This window comes from Aquarana catesbeiana, linkage group LG09 (genome assembly GCF_042186555.1).
Source record: "Aquarana catesbeiana isolate 2022-GZ linkage group LG09, ASM4218655v1, whole genome shotgun sequence".
Classification (NCBI taxonomy): domain Eukaryota; kingdom Metazoa; phylum Chordata; class Amphibia; order Anura; family Ranidae; genus Aquarana; species Aquarana catesbeiana.
The window spans coordinates 41,027,950-41,049,265 of record NC_133332.1 but is presented as its reverse complement, the minus strand read 5'-3'; the positions used below and the strand labels follow the sequence as shown (position 1 = coordinate 41,049,265).

Genomic DNA, 21,316 nt, shown 5'->3' with positions numbered 1-21,316 from the left:
TGTACTATGCTGTGCCCCCCACAGACTCACCCCCTCACTCTCACCCCCCCATCTCTCTCTCTCTTTCACCCCCTCTCTCTCTCTCTCTCTCATCCCCTCTCTCTTTCACCCTGTTCTCTCTCTCACCCCCTTCATCCCCCATTCTCTCTCTCGCCCCCTTCAACCCCCTCTTTCCTACCACCCTCTCTCTCTTTCACCCTCTCTCTATTCCCCTTTTTCTCACCCCCTCTCTCTCGTCCCCATCTCTCTCATTCAATGCCTTTCTCTCTCTTTTCCCCTCCCTCTCATCCCCTCTCTTTCAGCCCCCTATCTCGCTATCACCCCCTCCCCTCTCTCTCAACCACTCTCTCACACCACTCTCTCTCTTTAATTTAATTCAACAAAAAATTGTTTGCGTTTTTCATTTTTTTTATTTTCATAAAAAGGCCCACCAAAATCCTTAGCACCAGGCCCATGTTGCTCTTAATCTGGCCCTGCATAGGAATATGTGAAATTACACCCCAAAATACATTCAGCTGCTTCTCCTGAGTACGGGGATACCACATGTGTGAGACTTTTTGGGAGCCTAGCCGCGTACGGGGCCCCGAAAACCAAGCACCGCCTTCAGGCTTTCTAAGGGCGTGAATTTTTGATTTCACTCTTCACTGCCTATCACAGTTTCGGAGGCCATGGAATGCCCAGATGGCACAAACCCCCCCCAAATGACCCCATTTTGGAAAGTAGACACCCCAAGCTATTTGCTGAGAGGCATATTGAGTATTTTGCAGACCTCACTTTTTGTCACAAAGTTTTGAAAATTGAAAAAAGAAAAAAAAAAAGTTTTTTCTTGCCTTTCTTCATTTTCAAAAACAAATGAGAGCTGCAAAATACTCACCATGCCTCTCAGCAAATAGCTTGGGGTGTCTACTTTACAAAATGGGGTCATTTGGGGGGGTTTGTGCCACCTGGGCATTCCATGGCCTCCGAAACTGTGATAGGCAATGAAGAGTGAAATCAAAAATTTACATCCTTAGAAATCCTGAAAGCGGTGATTGGTTTTCGGGGCCCCGTACGCGGCTAGGCTCCCAAAAAGTCCCACACATGTGGTATCCCCATACTCAGGAGAAGCAGCTGAATGTATTTTGGGGTGCAATTCCACATATGCCCATGGCCTGTGTGAGCAATATATCATTTAGTGACAATTTTTTGTATATATATATATTAGAGCTGCACGATTCTGGCTAAAATGAGAATCACGATTTTTTTGCTTAGAGGATAGATCACGATTCTCTCACGATTCTCGCGGCGTAACATCATCTTTCACATTAAAACAAAAAAAATTGCGCTAACTTTACTGTTTCTTTTTTTTTATTTATTGAAGTGTATTTTTTCCCAAAAAATTGCATTTGAAAGACCGCTGGGCAAATACAGTGCGACATAAAATATTGCAGCAATTGCCATTTTATTCCATATTATAAAATATTATAATAAATATATATATATTATCTCTAATGTTTGGGGGTTCCAAGTAATTTTTTTTAGCAAAAAATATTGATTTTAACTTAAGAAAGAAGTGTCAGAAAAAGATTTAGACTTTAAGTGGTTAAACTTCCTGCATTTACATGTTGTTTAAAGCTTGGCAGATTGCCCAGGTTATTTGTTTACACGGAGAAGTTTATCCCTTTGATCTAAGAAGGAAGTTAGATACAATGTTTCAAGTTCTAAACTTGGCAGAATGCCTGGATGTTTTCTTTTGACAGCTGAGTGAGCAGATAATCTCTCCACTTGTTTATATGAAAGAATCGTCAAACTCAGCAGGAGAGATCGTCAGGGGAGGTGAATCGAGATCACGATTTTTTAACGATTAATTGTGCAGCTCTAATATATATATATATATATATATATATATATATATATATATATATATATATATATATACAAAAAGTTGTCACTAAATGATATATTGCTCACACAGGCCATGGGCCTATGTGGAATTGCACCCCAAAATACATTCAGCTGCTTCTCCTGAGTATGGGGATACCACATGTGTGGGACTTTATATACCACATGTGTGGGACTATATATATATATATATATATATATATATATATATATATATATATATATATATATATATATATATATATATTTTTTTTTTGTCATTATTCAATCACTTGGGACAAAAAAATACATATTCAATGGGTTCAACATGCCTCCCAGCAATTCCTTGAGGTGTCTACTTTCCAAAATGGGGTCATTTGGGGGGGGTTGTACTGCCCTGCCATTTTAGCACCTCAAGAAATGACATAGGCAGTCATAAACTAAAAGCTGTGTAAATTCCAGAAAATGTACCCTAGTTTGTAGACGCTATAACTTTTGCGCAAACCAATAAATATACGCTTATTGACATTTTTTTACCAAAGACATGTGGCCTAAATGAATGTCTAAAATTGAGTTTACAGGATTTTTTTTATAACAAAAAGTAGAAAATATCATTTTTTTTCAAAATTTTCGGTCTTTTTCCGTTTATAGCGCAAAAATTAAAAACGGCAGAGGTGATCAAATACCATCAAAAGAAAGCTCTATTTGTGGGAAGAAAAGGACGCAAATTTCATTTGGGTACAGCATTGCATGACCGCGCAATTAGCAGTTAAAGCGACGCAGTGCCAAATTGGAAAAAGACCTCTGGTCCTTAAGCAGCATAATGGTCCGGGGCTCAAGTGGTTAACACACAGCCAATAATGTCTAAACCGCTGGCAACAAAAGTGAGTACACTCCTAAGTGAAAATGTCCAAAATGGGCCCAAATAGCCATTTTCCCTCCCTGGTGTCATGTGACTCGTTAGTGTTACAGGGTCTCAGGTGTGAATGGGGAGCAGGTGTGTTAAAATTTGGTGTTATCACTTTCACTCTCTCATACTGGTCACTGGAAGTTCAAAATGGCACCTCATGGAAAAGAACTCTGTGAGGATTTGAAAAAAGAATTGTTGCTCTACATAAAGATGGCCTAGGCTATAAGAAGCTTGCCAAGACCCTGAAACTGAGCTGCAGCACTGTGGCCAAGACCATACAGCGGTTTAACAGGACAGGTTACACTCAGAACAGGCCTCACCATGGTCGACCATAGGAGTCGAGTGCACATGCCCAGCGTCATATCCAGAGGTTGTCTTTGAGAAATAGACGTATGAGTGCTGCCAGCATTGTTGCAGAGGTTGAAGGGGTGGGGGGTCAGCCTGTCAGTGCTCAGACCATACTGCATCAAATTGGTCTGCATGGCTGTCGTCCCAGAAGGAAGCCTCTTCTAAAGATGATGCACAAGAAAGCCCGCAAACAGTTTGCTAAAGACAAGCAGACTAAGGACATGGATTACTGGAACCATGTCCTGTGGTCTGATGAGACCAAGATAAACTTATTTGGTTCAGATGGTGTCAAGCATGTGTGGCTGCAAACAGGTGAGGAGTACAAAGACAAGTGTGTCTTACCTACAGTCAAGCATGGTGGTGGGAGTGTCATGGTCTGGGGCTGCATAAGTATTGTCGGCACTGGGGAGCTACAGTTCATTGAGGGAACCGTGAATGCCAACATGTACTGTGACATACTGAAGCATAACATGATCCCCTCCCTTCAGAGACTGGGCCGCAGGGCAGTATTCCAACATGATAATGACCCCAAACACACCTCCAAGACGACCACTGGCTTGCTAAAGAAGCTGAGGGTAAAGGTGATGGACTGGCCAAGCATGTCTCCAGACCTAAACCCTATTGAGCATCTGTGGGGCATCCTCACATGGAAGGTGGAGGAACACAAGGTAACTAACATCCACCAGCTCCGTGAGGAGTGAAAGAGGACTCCAATGGCAACCTGTGAAGCTCTGGTGAATTCCATGCCCAAGAGGGTTAAGGCAGTGCTGGAAAATAATGGTGGCCACACAAAATATTGACACTTTGGGCCCAATTTGGACATTTTCACTTAGGGGTGTACTCACTTTTGTTGCCAGTGGTTTAGACATTAATGGCTGTGTGTTGAGTTATTTTGAGGGGACAGCAAATTTACACTGTTATACAAGCTGTACACTCACTACTTTACATTGTAGCAAAGTGTCATTTCTTCAGTGTTGTCACATGAAAAAATATAATAAAATATTTACAAAAATGTGAGGGGTGTACTCACTTTTGTGAGATACTGTATTTCCTCTCAGCATAATCTACACTCTGCTTTTTGGGAAACACTTACCTTTACCACCCAGCTTCTCATAGTAGTATAATATATGTTTTCTGACAGAAGAGAAGTATTTTATTAGAAACACATCAAATAAGCTCCATTGATCATCGGTAAAGTTGCCTTTTGCCCAGCTTTGCTTGAATACCAATACTGGTGTGTTGTAGATAGCCGCTACCTGAAAGCCTTCCATCTCCATGGAGCTCCAATAAGACAGCTCTTCATCAACCATGTGAAAACTCTGCAGCCAATTTAGCCTGAAAGAGCCTGGAAGTGAAAGAGGGGAAATCATTATTTTTTTTAATCTACCCTAAATATTATCTTCTTTCGCCATCAGTGCTCGCTTCCACAAGAAGCTCTATCTGCCAATTTTCCCAGGCAGACAAAATGCATAGACATTTACCTGCAGTTTTATTCAATTACATTTTGGAGCTCTACTGTCAATATCAATTATACATTGTGTCCTGCGTGTAGGCAGGTAGTTCTTTTCATGCTCACCAGTTGAGCAGCAGGAACATCTCAATACTTGTGATGGTACATCAATCTGCAACAGTAAATCAGTACTTATGCTGATTGAGTGATTTCTACAGAGGTGCAGGTTTAATAGATTCAAGGCTGCTTAAAGTGGAATGCCAAAAAAATTCTCTCCAATCCCCTTTTCCCTTATGTTAAGAAAAAAAAGTGAAAGTTTCTGCCTGCTCTCTCCATGCTCCAGCACTGTCCACAACTTCCTCCTTGGTCGAGTGCTTTTAAGGACAGAATGACACTATGTCAACCTACTGCTTTCTAATGAGCCCAGCCTGTTGTTTACAGGACTCCTTAGGAGTGCAGGTTCACAGTCCCAGGCCAACAGGTGACATCACCAGGTGACCCCTTCTTTACCAATATAAGAACTGTCAAACAGCGGAGCCTGCAGTAGGTGGTCAGCTTTCATGGACGGCGGAAGCAAGTTTTTTTAGGGGTTTTTTCGAGTGAGGTGGGTGGCGTGAGTGACTTGGGATTTGCATCGGGTACACTTTTAACATGGAGCCCCCCTGCCCCAATTTACCCCCCATGTTGAGGGCATGTGGCCTGGTATGGTTCAGGAGGGGGGTGATCGCCCCCCCCTTTCCTGACCTGCCAAGCTGCTTGCTCGGATATGGAAATGGCATTGTTTTTTTGGGGGACCCCACACCGTATTTTTTTTACATTTTGGTATCGGGTTCCCCTTAACCACTTAAAGAGGAAGTAAACCCTCAGCAAAAAAACAAAAAAAAAAACCTGCAAGACAAAGGCATAAATAGCTAGTAATCATAGCATACTAGCTAATTATGTATTACTTACCTCAGATCGAAGCCCCCGCATCGGTCCACGTCTCCCCCTCCGTCTGCCGACATGTTTTCCCGGAGTGACTTCCGGGTATCGCGGCTCCAGCGCTGTGATTAGCCAGAGCCGCGATGACGTCACTCCGCGTATGCGCGCAGGAACGGCACAGTACAACTGAAGCAACGGCATATAGCGCCATTGCTTCAGTTGTCTTAAGTGCGCATGTGCCGCATGATGTCGACACATGCAAATACAGGGATGTCTCCTAGACCATGTAGGTTTAGGAGATATCCTTGTTAGCTACAGGTAAGCCTTAATATAGGATTACCTGTAACATAAAGTTGTAAACAAGGGTTTACAAGCACTTTAAGGACCAGCCACCGCAATTACATTACGGCAGGATGGCTCCCCTGGGCGAATCGCCGTCATTGTACGTCGGCTGCTTTAAGAGATGTAGGGGGCACGCGCGGCCACGGCGCGATGCCGATGCACGTGGCCAGCGGGCGCGATGCCCACCGGCCACCTGCGATCGCTCCTAACAGAGACAGAAACGGATGTAAATAGACAGATCTCTGTTCTGTCAGGGGAGGAAAGACAGATCTCCTGTTCCTACTGTTTAGGAACAGTGATCGGTCTCCTCCCCGAGGCAGTCCCATCCCCCCACAGTTAGAAACACTCCCTAGGTAACACACTTAACACATTTATACAGTAATCAGAGGCTATTTTTAGCTCTGATCACTGTATAAATGTCAATGGTCCCAAAATAGTGTCAAAAGGCTCCTATCTGTCCACCGCAATGTCACAGTCCTGCTATGAATCGCAGATCACAGCCACTGGTAAAAAATATATATATATATATATATATATATATATATATATATATATATATATATATAAATATACGCTTATTAGACATGTGCACACTGAAATATTTCTTTCAGAATTTCATTTTCGTCTGAAAAATAAATTTTTTTAGTTACTCCCGAAATTCGTTTTTATTTATTTTGTTTTGTTAAAAAATGCATTCGTCCGAAAATCCAAAATAATTAAGGTCGAATCTGTCATTTGAAGGCTTATGGTGTCTGTTGACTGTTCTAAGAAGAATTGACGGAGCAGCTAAACTGTACGATGCCGCAATCGTACATTTCCGGTCGAATGTTCTGCCTACAAGCTATAGTAGAATTCTAATGTTGTATGACACTAGTAATAATTATATTAATTATTATTACTAGTCAACCAACATTAGAATTCTTCTATAGCCTATGGGCGAAGCATTTGACCATAAATATTCGCTCGCGGCGACTGCTTCGTCGAATCTTCATGTTGAATCTTTTCTCTCTATGTCGAATAATCTTGGACTGATAGAGTTAGGTTAGGCACATTTGACCTTTTTTGCTATTGTCTCTATAATGATGTCAAATCTTTTCTCTCTATGTAGAATATTCTTGGACTAATAGAGCTAAGGTTAGGCACATTCGACCACAGGTTCGATGGACACAGATCGCTATTGTCATCATCATGTCGAATCTCCTATCTATATCGAACTGTTGTCGCAACAAAAACGAAAATAAAGCATTTGTTTATGTCGGATCTTTCGGTTTTCGGATTCTGCATGTTCGTTATCGTTTGTTAAAATTCGGACGAAAATGCATTCGGACGAAAACAAATGCACATGTCTAACGCTTAGTGCGATTTTTTTTTTTACCAAAAATATGTAGAAGAATATATATCGGCCTAAAATGAGGAAGAAATTATTTTTTTGTATTTTTTTGGGGGGGGGGGGGGATAGTTATTATAGCAAAAAGTAAAAAATATTGTTTTTTTTCCAAAATTGTTGTTTTTTTTTGTGATCAGAGGTGACACAGGGAATGGGGGAAAACAGATTAAATGGTTGCGTAATTACACCACATCAGTGTGGGTCAGCGTACCCTAAGCTTACACAGAAGACAGATTAGGTGGAAAGGCCTGAAAAACAAGTGGGTACTAAATGCGACCACAAAAATGTACTACTGTAAAAATATATACTTTATTAGGGACTACAAAATTTAGAAAAAGGTAAGCAAAAGCAACCCAATGAACACCTCCACCCACAACTAAAAAATTACACGTTGTCATTGCTCCTCCACATTACACTCCACATTTTCTTCATTTTGTAGTTCCTAATAAATTATATATTTTTACAGTAGTGCATTATTGTGGTCACATTTAATACCCACTTGTTTTTGGGGTCTTTCCACCTAAGGGTCCTTTCACATGGGTGGGCCACTTGGCGGACTCTGCTTTGCTCAGTGGGGGATTGATCCGCTGATCCCCGTTGAGCAGGCGATGAAAGGTCTGTCTCTGCTCACTGTGCTGAGATGGACCTGTCAGAGTCCCACTCTCCTCTAAGGGGAGATCGGATGAAAATGGACCACCTGTCCGCTTTCATCCGATCCACCAGATGGATAGAAAATAGGGTCGTTATCCATCTTGATTTGGCAGACAGGATCAGATTGGATAGCAGCATGTGTCAGGAGACATGTCACTGCTGACATCCACTGCCCCATAGGGGTGAATGGAGCGTCCAATCAGGTCTGTCTGAAAAACTGACAGGTGAATCCTATCAGAAAGCCTGTGTGAAAGGGGCCTAAAACACAATATCTTGACTGACGGCTTTTTTTTTTTTTTTTTTTTAAACAACATAGGATACATAGTATGACCAAACATTTGTGGACACCTTACCATCACACTTGTATAAGCTTGTTGGACATCTCATTCCCAAATAATGGACATTAATACAGTTGTGCTCATAAGTTGACATACCCTGGCAGAATTTACGGTTTCTTGGCCATTTTGCAGAGAATATGAATGATAATACAAAAACTTTTCTTTCACTCATGGTTAGTGTTTGGCTAAAGCCATTTATTATCAATCAACTTTTTGAATCATAATGGCAACAGAAACTGCCCTAATTATCCTGATCAAAAGTTTACATACCCCAGTTCTTAATACCATGTATTGCCCCCTTTAACATTAATGACAGCTTGAAGTCTTTTGTGGTATTTGTGGATGAGGCTTTTTATCTTCTCAGATGTAAAGCTGAACTGCACATTTGAGATCTCCCCAGAGTGGCTCAATGATATTGAGGTCAGGAGACTGAGATGGCCACTACAGAACCTTCACTATATTCTGCTGTAGCCAATGATAGGTCGACTTGGCCTTGTGTTTTGGATAATTGTCATGTTGGAATGTCCAAGTACGTCCCATGTGCAGCTTCCTGGCTGATGAATGCAAATGTTTCTTCAGTATTTTTTGATAACATACTGCATTCATCTTGCCAACAATTTTTACCAAATTTCCTGTGCCTTTGTAGCTCATACATCTCCAAAACATCAGCGATCCACCTCCTTACCTTTCATCATAGACCTTGTTGACTCCTCTCCAAATGTAGCATTTATGGTTTTGGACAAAAAGGTCAATTTTGGTCTCATCACTCCAAATGATTTTGTGCCAGAAGGTTTGAGGCTTGTCTCTGTACTGTTTGGCGTATTGTAAGCAGGATACTTTGTGGCATTTGTGTAGTAATGGCTTTCTTCTGGCGACTCGACCATGCAGCCCATCTTTCTTCAAGCGCCTCCTTATTGTGCATCTTGAAACAGCCACACCACATGTTTTCAGAGAGTCCTGTATTTCACCTGAAGTTATTTGTGGGTTTTTCTTTGCATCCCAAACAATTCTCCTGGCAGTTGTGGCTGACATTTTAGTTGGTCTACCTGACCGTGGTTTGGTTTCAACAGAACCCCTCATTTTCCAGTTCTTGATTAGAGTTTGAACACTGCTGATTGGCATGCTCAATTCCTTGGATATATTTTTATATTGCTTTCCTGTTTTATACAGTTCAACTACCTTTTCCTGCAGATCCTTTGACAATTCTTTTGCTTTCCTCATGACTCAGAATCCAGAAACGTCAGTGCAGCACTGGATGAAAGATGCAAGGGTCTGTCAGGGGTCCAGAAACTCATTGACCTTTTATACACACACACTAATTACAAGCAAACAGATCACAGGTGAGGATGGTCACCTTTAATAGCCATTCAAACCCCTTTGTATCAACTTGTGTGAATGTTATCAGGCCAAAATCACCAGGGTATGTAAACTTTTGATGAGGGTCATTTGGGTAGTTTCTGTTGCCATTATGATACTAAAAGAGTAAACACAGGTGATTGATAATATATGGCTTCAGCCAAGCACTAACCATGAGTGAAAGAAATGTTTTTTGTGTTCTCATTCATATTCTCAGAAAAATGGCCAAGAAATCATAAATTCTGCCAGGGTATGTAAACTTATGAGCACAACTGTATGTACTGGGTCTCCCCCACTTTTCAACTATAACAGTCTCTGCTCTACTGACAAGGCTCTCCACAAAATGTTAGTGTGTTGGTGGGAATTTGTGCCCATCCACCCAAAAGAGCATTTGTATGTTCAGGTACTGATGTTAAACAAGACATGGAATGTCCCAATCCAAACCCCAATCTGTTCGACTGTCTCCTACACTGTCTACTTTTACATGATCCCTGAAAACCCTTCTCTTCTGAGAAGCCTATCTGACCCCTATCTAATAACTGTCCTTTAATTTTCTCCATCAGCTCATCCCCCACAGTTATTACCTTTTGTATAAACAGGGGTGAACAGCAGCGCTAGATATAGTGAGGTGATAACATAAAATTATATAGTAACTGGAATATAGGTATACATAAAATGTGTGTGTGAGTAAGCACACATAATATTAAAACATTTGTAAAAACATAATGTCCATGAATGATCCAAGATCTTGTATGATTAGCACCTGGAGGCAGCTCCCTCATGCCCTGTACACATGATCAGATTTTCTGACAACAAATGTTGGATGTGAGCTTGTTGTCGGAAAGTCAGACCGTGTGTATGCTCCATAGAACATTTGTTGACAGAATTTCCGCCAACAAATGTTTGAGAGCAGGTTCTCAAATTTCCCGACAACAACACTTGTCAGAATTTCTGAGCGTGTGTACACAATTCCGATGGAATTAAGCAGAAGAGCCGTACTGGCTATAGAACTTCATTTTTATCGGCTCGTCATACGTGTTGTACGTCACCGCGTTCTTGACTTTCGGAATTTCCAACAACATTTGTGTGACCGTGTGTATGCAGGACAAGTTTGAGCCAACATCCTTCGGAAAAAAATCCACGTTTTTTTTGTCGGAAAATCCTATCGTGTGTACAGGGTAATAGAGTGAAGTGATGGGCTCTGTGTAGAAATGGGAAAAGAGGGGCACCAACTGAGTGCAGTATAAATCATATATTTAATAAAAACAAGTAGTAACTCACAGGTTAAATTAGATGAGTTCAGTATGTAGTGAAAATCGACAGTCCTGGAGTCTCATAAACGCCCTATTTGGCGTCCTGTTTTCAATTTACAGCCTACAGCTTCTTCATCAGATCATCTGATGAAGGTCCGATGAAGAAGCTGTAGCTTTCGAAATGCATTACAATTCCTTGCCACTGTGAATATTTATGTTTCCTGGGAAGTCACAACCAGCTTCTTTTCGTTTCCTGCTTCCTGGTTGCCAGCCTCCTCTGGATCCCTGTAAGATCGCACCAGTGCCCCAGGCTGCAAAGGGAAAACAGGACACCAAACAGAACGTTTATGAGACTCCAGGACTGTCGATTTTCACTACATACTGAACTCATCTAATTTAACCTGTGAGTTACTACTTGTTTTTATTAAATATTTGATTTATACTGCACTCAGTTGGGGCCCCTCTTTTTCCATTTCTACACAGAGCCCATCACTTCACTCTATTACCCTGTACACACGATAGGATTTTCCGACAACAAAACTGTGGATTTTTTTCCAAAGGATGTTGGCTCAAACTTGTCCTGCATACACACGGTCACACAAATGTTGTCGGAAATTCCAAAAGTCAAGAACGCGGTGACGTACAACACGTATGACGAGCCAAGAAAGATGAAGTTCTATAGCCAGTACGGCTCTTCTGCTTAATTCCGTCGGAATTGTGTACACACGCTCAGAAATTCTGACAACAAGTGTTGTTGTCGGAAAATTTGAGAACCTGCTCTCAAACATTTGTTGGCGGAAATTCCGACAACAAATGTTCTATGGAGCATACACACGGTCTGACTTTGCGACAACAAGCTCACATCCAACTACTTGTTTTTTAATAATATATGATTTATACTGCACTCATTCTGGCGCCCCTCTTTTCCCATTACCTTTTGTATCATTTGACCCTCCCTCCTAGATTGTAAGCAGTTTCGAGCATGGCACTCTAATTCCGTCTATATAATTGTATTGTATACTGTATACTGTACCATCTCCAGTGTTAATTTTGACGTCAAATTTTAATTTAGTTTAACCATTTACATGTGTTTACATACGTGTTTACATGTTATACATTATATATTGTTTTTTTTCTAACACCCTGGAGAATAAAATGGCGGTCATTGCAATACTTTTTTTTGCACCGTATTTGCGCAGTGGTCTTATAAGCACACTTTTTTTGGAAAAAATTCACTTTTTTGAATAAAAAAAATAAGACAACAGTAAAGTTAGCCCAATTTTTTTTTATATTGTGAAATATAATGTTATGCCAAGTAAACTGATACCCAACATGTTACGCTTCAAAATTGCGCCCGCTTGTGGAATGGCGTCAAACTTTTACCCTTAAAAATCTCCATAGGCGACATTTAAAAAATTCTACAGGTTGCAGATTTTGTGTTACAGAGAAGGTCTAGGGCTAGAATTATTGCTCTCACTCCACCGGTCGCGGCAACACCTCACATGTGTGGTTTAACCACTGTTTTCATATGCGGGCGCTACTCACGTATGCGTTCGCTTCTGAGCGCGAGCTCGTCGGGACAGGGCGCTTTAAAAACAATTTATTTTACTTTATTTTATTTATTTTTTCACTGTTTTAAAAAAAAAATTTGGATCACTTTTATTCCTATTACAAGGAATGTAAACATCCCTTGTAATAGAAAAAAGCATGACAGGTCCTCTTAAATATGAGATCTGGAGTCGAAAAGTCCTCAGATCTCATATTTAGACTTTAATGCAAAAAAAAAAAGAAGTCGTTTGAAAAAATGACACAAAAAAAAATTGTGCCTTTAAGACAAATGGGCGGAGCTGACGTAATGACGTCACTTTCGCCGTCCTATGGTATGGAGACAGGTGGGGTCCATCTTAGCCTCACTCGTCTCCATACTGAGGAAGTGAAAGGACCCGATCGCCTCCACTGCTACCGACGGCTCCGGTAAGAGGCGGAGGCTGCGGGAGAGCGGCAGGTGGGTGGCACCTCTCCCGCCGCCGATAACTGTGATCTTGTGGTGAACCCACTACAGAGACCACCATTATCGTGTACAGAACCGCCGGCCCTAAAGATGGTCACCTCGGTTGTGGCAGCAGCTGCTGCCGTTACCGAGATATCCATCTTCAAAATAATGACGTATATATACAGTGGCCGGTCGGTAAGTGGTTAAGTCTTTTTACTAAAATGCCATTTTAGTTTTAGTCATATTTTAGTCATCTGAATCGTTTTAGTCGTATTTTAGTGGACTAAAATCTGCAGTACATTTTAGTCTACTAAAATGTAATGGGTTTGGGGCGTGTCCAAGATGGCGGCCGGGGCAGAAGCATAGTGAGTGAGCTCCGCTATCCTGCTTGCTAAATATCCTGCTTTCCTGCGGGCAAAAACTTTTTTGAAGACACCGAAGCCCTGCTTGAGATCCCCTGGACTGGTATGCCCTATAAGCGCAAGCCGGCGGTACTCCAGAAAGCTTCCACACCGCACACACAGCCTCGTGACAGGGGATCCCAGGTCTGCACGCTTTCTAATATGGCGTCACAGACTGAAGATACAGATCCTGCAACACAGGAGCATGACAACTTCACAGCCCTAATGCAGGCCATTAACACGTGCCAAACAACACTGGCAGGAAAGATTGATACTGTACAACTAGAGATGGGGCTGATTCGTAAGGACATGGACAAATTTCGAACCAGGCTGACGGAGGTTGAGCACCGCATGGGAGACACTGAGGACCTGCTCAGGGACCATTCCACCTCCCTCCACACTCTCACTACCAAGGTCCGGGCTCTGGAATATCGTGCCGAGGACGTGGAAAACCACAACCGGAGAAACAATCTCCGTATCATTGGGCTCCCGTAAGGCTCGGAGGACCCCAATCCTGTTACCTATATCGAACGCCTCCTCCGCCAGCCACTCCCACAGGCAGCGTTCTCCCCGTTCTTTGCAGTAGAGCGGGCTCACAGAATGCCAGCAGCCCGCAGACCTCCTGGAGCCCCTCCACGCACGCCTATCCTTCGTCTCTTGAACTTCAGAGACAGAGACCTGGTATTGAGGGAGAGCAGAAAACTCGAAGCTCTACAATTTGAGGGACCCCGATATTTCCAGATTTTTCTGTGGAAACTTAAAAACAAAGAAAGTCTTGACCATGTGAAGCTTGCCCTGAGACAGAGAGGTTTATTACGGTAGTTATGATTTTTGGTTTTACTATATTGATATACAAATTATTTTACTGTCATTACAACGGGACCTGCTGGAGGCACTGAGCTTGATGAACAGATCACTCCTATATTTCATACTGCTGCCGGGCATAGATGGGTCGGCAGTGGGGGTGGGGGAGGGATTGAGATTGTTTTACTTCCTCTCCTATGGCTCCCCTGAGGATACTCTCCTGGAACGTGCGGGGGTTGAATTCTAAAATTAAGCGCTCCTTGGTTTTCTCATATTTAAAAAGACACCTCCCACACATTTGTATTTTACAGGAGACTCATCTCATGGGATCCAGAATACTTTCCCTAAAGAAGGCTTGGGTGGGATCTTACTACCACTCCACTTTCTCTTCCCATTCCCGAGGAGTCAGTGTGCTGGTGCATAAGACACTCCCCTTTGTGTTGATGGATCTTCATTTAGATCCAGATGGGCAATACGTGATCTTACATGCCATGTGTGACCGAGTTGATATGGTGGTTGTTGGGCTGTATGTACCTCCGCCGGTGAAGCTTGCAATTCTAAATAAGATCCTAACCATTGTAGCCAAATATCCCACAACCAATATTATCCTCGCTGGAGATTTTAACATTACCCCCAATCCCAATGTTGATAAAATGATCTCTGGTCAGACGATTGAGTCTGGCCTAGTCAGGTGGGCAGAGACGTTTGGTCTACATGACACGTGGAGATGGAAGCACCCGGATGCGAGACAGTACACATGCCATTCGGCTACACATGCCATTTTATCACGCATAGACCTGATTTATGTTAGTGACTCTCTATTATATAGGGTATCTGCGGTTTCTATCTTACCACGTGACATCTCAGACCATGCTCCGGTTATGGTGACCCTAAGCACTGATTCGGCAGCTGGGTCGGGGCTATGGAGACTTTCCAGGTATTGGATCACTGATGAAAAACTGGAACCATTGATGCAGTCTGAGTTGAGAGATTACTGGATCCATAATGAACACTCTGCATCCCAGGCCTCAGTGGGATGCGTTAAAGGCTTATGCCAGGGGCAGACATCAATTTAATATTGCAAGGGTTAGGAAGGAATCGAGACTCGAACTCTCAGAGGCTGAACTCAGAGCCATGAGATTGGAGGAATGATATGCAAGCTCTCCAAGCCAGAGTGCACACGTAGATATGTTTACAGCATATAGGGAATTAGCGCTGATCCGTGCTTCCTCCTGCTGCCGCTTCCTCCTCTCCCAGACCCAAGGTATATTCAAACAGGGTGAGCGTCCGGGCAGGCTCTTAAACTTGCTTGTGATGGAAAGGACAGGAAGCCCCTCTATAGCAAACATCAAAGCTGATGATGGCACTTTGATTTCAGAGCCGGCCCGGATTAATGCCAGGTTTGAACAATACTATACCTATCTATATGCCTCCAGGGTTGCTTATTGTTCAGAGGACTTAGCATCATTCCTTGACTCAATAGAATTCCCAGCCCTGACTGCCGAAGCGGCGCATACCTTAGAGAGCCCCATTACTCTGAAAGAGGTATAGAAGGCTAAAAAATCTCTACAGACAGGAAAAACACCAGGACCTGACGGACTCCCCTCGGAATTTTACAAAACTAATTTAGAGGTGGTGGGCCCATATTATCTCTCGACACTTACTAAAGCCCTAGACTTAAATGACCTCCCAGCTTCCATATCCGAAGCTGTGATTGTTATCATACCAATACCTGGAAAAGACCTTGAGCTATGCTCATCCTATAGGCCCATATCTTTACCAAACGTTGACGCTAAAATCCTAACTAAGATACTGGCTGATAGATTGAATAAAGTAATACTCTCCTTAGTCTATGAGGACCAGACGGGCTTTATGCCAGGTAAAGGTACAGATATCAATATACGCCGGCTCCACACTTACATGGCACTATGTGGGGACAGAGACGGGGGGGTGGTAGATGCAGAAAAGGCCTTCGATTCTGTGGAATGGGTCTTTCTGTGGCAGGTCTTGGTCAAGTTCAGGTTTGGTCCTAGGTTTATCTCCTGGATCCACCAGCTATATACCCCCCCGACAGCTCGTGTACGTACTGGTGGTGTCCTCTGCCCCCCTTCCGCCTCTGTAGGGATCACGAGCCAGGGATGCCCCCTTTCTCCGGGGTTGTTTGCCTTGGCCATTGAGCCCATGGCGATCCTGCTTCGTTCGACGGTCGAGGTGGGGGGATTACAGGTGGGTCCCTTGGTTGAGAGGATATCACTATATGCGGACGATACGCTTTTGTACCTAAATGATACCTCTGATTCCCTTACGGCGGCATTGAGGATCATAGATGGGTATGGTAAGTTTTCTGGAGTCAGGATCAACTGGGAAAAATCCAATCTATTTTTACTCTCTGATTCAGCTCCCCCTCCGTCCTCTCCATCCCCCCCTACAAAGAATCTCCCGCTTTTGCTACCTGGGCATTGAGATTACCAATGACCTCTCCCAATACCTTACAGAGAACTTATATACAGTTCTACAGACCCTGATGACGAAATGCCAGGCATGGAAGATGCTACCCATGACACCGGTGGGACAGGTTAACTTATTAAAAATGACATTTCTCCCCAAATTTCTATATATTTTTAGAAATACCCCAGTCCCAATACCTGCAACTTTTTCCCATAAACTTGATGGGATAATTTCTTCATTTGTTTGGTGGGGGGAGGTCCCAAGAATTTCCAAGGCCAAACTACAACTCCCCTTATCCTTAGGTGGTCTGTTCATGCCCTGTTTCTAAAAGTATTATTGGGCAGCGGTACTAGTCACTGTCCGTTGGTGGTTTACCCAAACCAGATCCAACCCTGCAGTTAACTTAGAAGCGGCCATTATGGGCTCCTACTCTGCCCTAACGAATATGGTCTATAGGGGAATAAAAGCCAGCCCACAGGCAACAACCCCAATGCGGACTACAGTTCAAGTCGGGGAAAGGGTCACAGCTGCAGTTAAGGTGGCTAAAACTATTTCCCCATACACTCCACTCTGGGACAACCCCAAACTTCTGCATTTCCGATCTATACCAGATCCTAGTATCTGGGCTAGATTTGGGGTGATTAAGATCCAACAGATCATGCCTGCTGGAGTCCTCCTTCCCTTTCCAGAACTGAAAGAGACATATCAACTCCCCTTGTGGATGCTGTTTCCATATTTACAGCTGAAGCATGCGACTCAAGCGCAATTCCCAGGCAAGATCTCGATAGAGCCACATGCGATAGAGAGGTTTCTTACCTCTCGAGGCACAGATAGGATCCTTTCTTCCTTATACCTCCACCTGACGTGTGGGAACCCAAAGGGAGTATCATCCCTACTTCAGTCCTGGAGGGCAGACATCTCCTCCTTATCAGAAGAAGAATGGGACCTAGCCCTGCAACAATATATTCCCAAGGTAATCTCTGTAAGGGATAGATTTATCCAATTAAAATTTATACACAGGGCATATTATACACCCCCCAATGGTTAGCCAGAATATACCCTGCACAATCTGAATTATGTCCTAAGTGCCAGCAGGCAGTTGGAACATACTATCATGTCACCTGGGACTGCCAGATTATCCATAGCTTCTGGGAGCAGGTGCGGGTGGAAATAATGCGGTCACCGACCTTTCAGTATCAATGGATCCCAGGGTGCTCCTGTTAGGTATAACCGATTCGGTAACACATTCTACTCACAAGGGACTTCTGATATTTTATCTATGTTTCTATGCCAGAAAGGTGCTACTACAAAACTGAAAATTGATGTCTCCCCCCACAATTACCCAGTGGCACTCACTAGTAGACTCGGTGTTGCCCCTATATAAGCTCACTTATATGGGACGGAAGTGCCCGCAAAAATTTGATAAAGTGTGGAATGCATGGGTAAAAGCTCGATCACTTACTATTTAAGAATAGAAACATAGGAGGAGGCTGACCTTTATGACATGCTGGTACTGGCTCTGATGCCCTTCTAATACCTGAGACAGCTCCTTTCCTTATGTGTAAACCCTCGATTGTACCTCTTTGCAGACAATACCTGGATTGATATGCTATATGTACTCCCTGAACCTATTTCTTTGTTAGTCCTTTCCCTACCCAGCCTGTATGCCCCTGACATACTCATGTCTAGCAATGCTTTGATAAAAAGATGTGATGTGATGATCTGTACAACGATGTGCCTTGTTAATGTATGATTAAGATGTAATGATGCTTTATTTTACTAATAAAAACATTTCTGTTAAAAAAAAATGTAATGGATTTAGTTAAATTGTAATGCGTTATTTAAGCATTTTTCTAGAATTTCTAAACTCATTATATACTCCTGGAGTAAAAATCCAATAACATGTTATTAATTAAATCTTATTATAAATTTGAACATGCACTACAGACACAGATTTAGCTGTTGTGATATATAATGTCTTCATAAATAAAAACAAGTTTCAGAAACAAATATTGCTTTTTGACAAACAGAACTTTAAAATATAAAAAGACCCAAAAAAATGTAAACTCTAAATTCCATTGCACATATTACCTAAATATATATCCAACATTAAATATTAATAAAAAATAAGAAAAGCCTTTTTCTTATTTTTTTTTTCTTTCAGCAGCAGCTTAGTGGATGCCCCTATATACTTACTTACATGGCAGTGCAGTGTTCATTTTGACATCAAATTTCAATTTAGTTTTAGTCATACATAGTCTTTTGACTAAAATGCCATTTTAGTTTTAGTCATCTAAATTGTTCTAATCTTAATCGTTTTTGTGTTGTCGAAAATATTTTCGTTAACGAGATTAACACTGACGGTCTCCCTTTATATTGTAAAGCACTGTGCAAACTGTTGGCACTATATAAATCCTGTATTAATAATACATATATACAGTTTATGCAGCACTTTACAATATAAAGGGAGACAGTACTATTACAATACAGTTCAATACAAAAGCAATAATAATTATTATTATTAATAATAATAATAATAATATGGAATTTCAGTTCATCCCATAGGTGTTCGATAGGGTTGAGGTCAGAGATCTGTGCAGGACTCTTCACACCAAACTTGTCTTATCATGTCTTTACGGAGCCAGCTTTGTTCACAGGAGCATAGTCATGCTGGAACTGAAAAGGGCCTTTCCCAAACTACTGAAAGCACACAATTGTCTAAAAAATTTTTGTTGCTGTAGTAATAATTAAACCCAACACAAGAAATATCTGAACCCAATCTTTTGGCCACATAGTGGAGGTGTGATGGTCAGGCGTTCCCAAACTTTTGAACATTTAGTGTAACTGTAGCAATTCTTCTTTTAGATGATGATTCAGATCCAGTGTTGCCCACCTCCCGCAGCATTTTTTACTGGCAAAACAGAGAAAATTTACTGACGGAGCACACTTTTTACTGGCAACTTGAAAAACTACAGAACTAATTTTAAAAGCTAAGACAATCGATATTTAAACAGTACAAACACAATATGGAAATGCTGACAATACCCATAGCAAGTAATTTGCCCGGTTTACACTTAAAAAGTCAACACACCATGACAAATCATCAGCCACTAATATTTACAGACAGTTAGAAAAACCTGATTTTTACAACAAACTGTCCACAAATGTAGTGACGGTTGGCAACCCTGTAAGATCACACCATCTCTATGCGTCTTTCTCTAGAAGTTGGACAGCATTATGCAGATGCTGTCTAATTCAATTAACGTGAATATAATTAGATAAGCAGAACTTTGTACTGTACTTCAACAGACTAGTGCATTGTACTTACTTGTAGCTTTGAAGCTCAGGAACAAGTAGATGGATAAAGTCACAGTTGGAAAAAGTGCTTTCATTATTCTTCACTGAAGAGTCCACATTCAAAATTGAACTACGTATCTAGATAACTTCAGGAGGAGGAAGAAAATAGAAGCGCAAGTAGAAGAAATATATATGCTCAGAGGAAGAAACTCTTAGACATCCCTCACATCACCTGACTACAAAGAAATGGTACAGATGTTCTGCTGCAAATGTAAGTAGACGTTGAACAGCTGGTGGCTTTATTTATAGATGAGATTTCCCTACATTCATGAATAAAATCAAAACTTTTTTTTATACAAAGTGGGGAAGTACAATAATATCTGTTAGGTTGCAGTTCTTGTTTGTGGTGGTGGAGAGGTTCCCCTCACTTTCTGTGTGGTCACAAGTACAAGTGAGGAGGAAATATCTTGAGTGGAGACATAGACAGCATTACCAATTTAATGTTTGTTCCTTCCCTTCCTCCAGTCGCCCAGTCAACCCATGCTCTAGTGCAGGGATATGCAATTAGCGGACCTCCAGCTGTTGCAGAACTACAAGTCCCATGAGGCATAGCAAGACTGACAGCCACAAGCATGACACCCAGAGGCAGAGGCATGATGGTACTTGTAGTTTTGCAACAGCTGGAGGTCTGCTAATTGCATATCCCTGCTCTAGTGGATAGAGGAATCGATTACAATTGTGTCTGGCAAGTGTCCACCACCTATGCAACCAAGAATAAGTTCCTTCTGCTGAGAGCTCTCGAGTGTCTCTTGTAAGTGAATCTGATCTACAAACATGTCCTATAGCTCAAATGATCATTAAAGTGTTCCTCCAGCCCAAACAGGCGATGTTTAGCACTTCTATAGTGTTTTCTTTAAGATATTTATGTCCCATCAAGCAGATTTCCCATCACACAAAAGAAAATCAAAGGAAAACTCTACAATGTGAGGGGAAGTCCACTCTTAAACTGTTGTGACTTGGGCAGTTGTCCTTATTGGAAGATTTGCCCTCATGTCCTTTTTTTATGGCAACTGTTAAATGTATGAAAATGTAGGCTTTCCTTCTACTTTCTGTACTGATGACATTGGTCATCAGGTCAAACAGAATGGGAACGCAGAAAGCAATAACAATCAGGATTAAAATAAACAAAAAACATTTTACTGTAAGTATGCTTTAAGCCCACCAGTCAAATGCCTGAAAAAATTAGGAGTTCCATCAAAATAAACAATAAGCATGATGGACAGTCCCTGCATATTTAAAGATGGGGTCTGGTAGTGGGTAACTGATAAAATGGGGATTTGGTCACACTTACATGGAAAGTGGGCAGATCATGGGGGGTTAACAGTGTCCCGTGATCTGGGACTATAATCTTAGTTAGTATAGACTCAGTCATTTTCTCTTAGCCCAGGAGCTCCCTTGAGAGTTTTGAGTGTCTTCAACAGCAGTGAAAGAATGTTTCACAATGGCGTCAATTAATTGGAAACTAGAACCGCTGAGAAATTGCAAAGCTCTTTTTTC

The 21,316-nt window shown here is 41.9% G+C and overlaps 1 protein-coding gene across 3 annotated transcripts in view; it reads right to left on the bottom strand.

The window, feature by feature from the left end:
* LOC141107540 (antigen-presenting glycoprotein CD1d-like) overlaps positions 1 to 20,029 on the bottom strand; it is a 136,476-nt gene extending 116,447 nt beyond the window's left edge. For all 3 annotated transcript variants that reach the window (XM_073598344.1, XM_073598345.1, XM_073598346.1), the window contains exons 1-2: positions 19,791 to 20,029; positions 4,212 to 4,463 (exon numbers count right to left, since the gene is read on the bottom strand). In XM_073598344.1, the coding sequence (XP_073454445.1) occupies positions 4,212 to 4,463; positions 19,791 to 19,854 (316 nt within the window). In that variant the 5' untranslated portion in view covers positions 19,855 to 20,029. The remainder of the gene's footprint in view (positions 1 to 4,211; positions 4,464 to 19,790) is intronic.
* Positions 20,030 to 21,316: the final 1,287 nt, after the last annotated feature.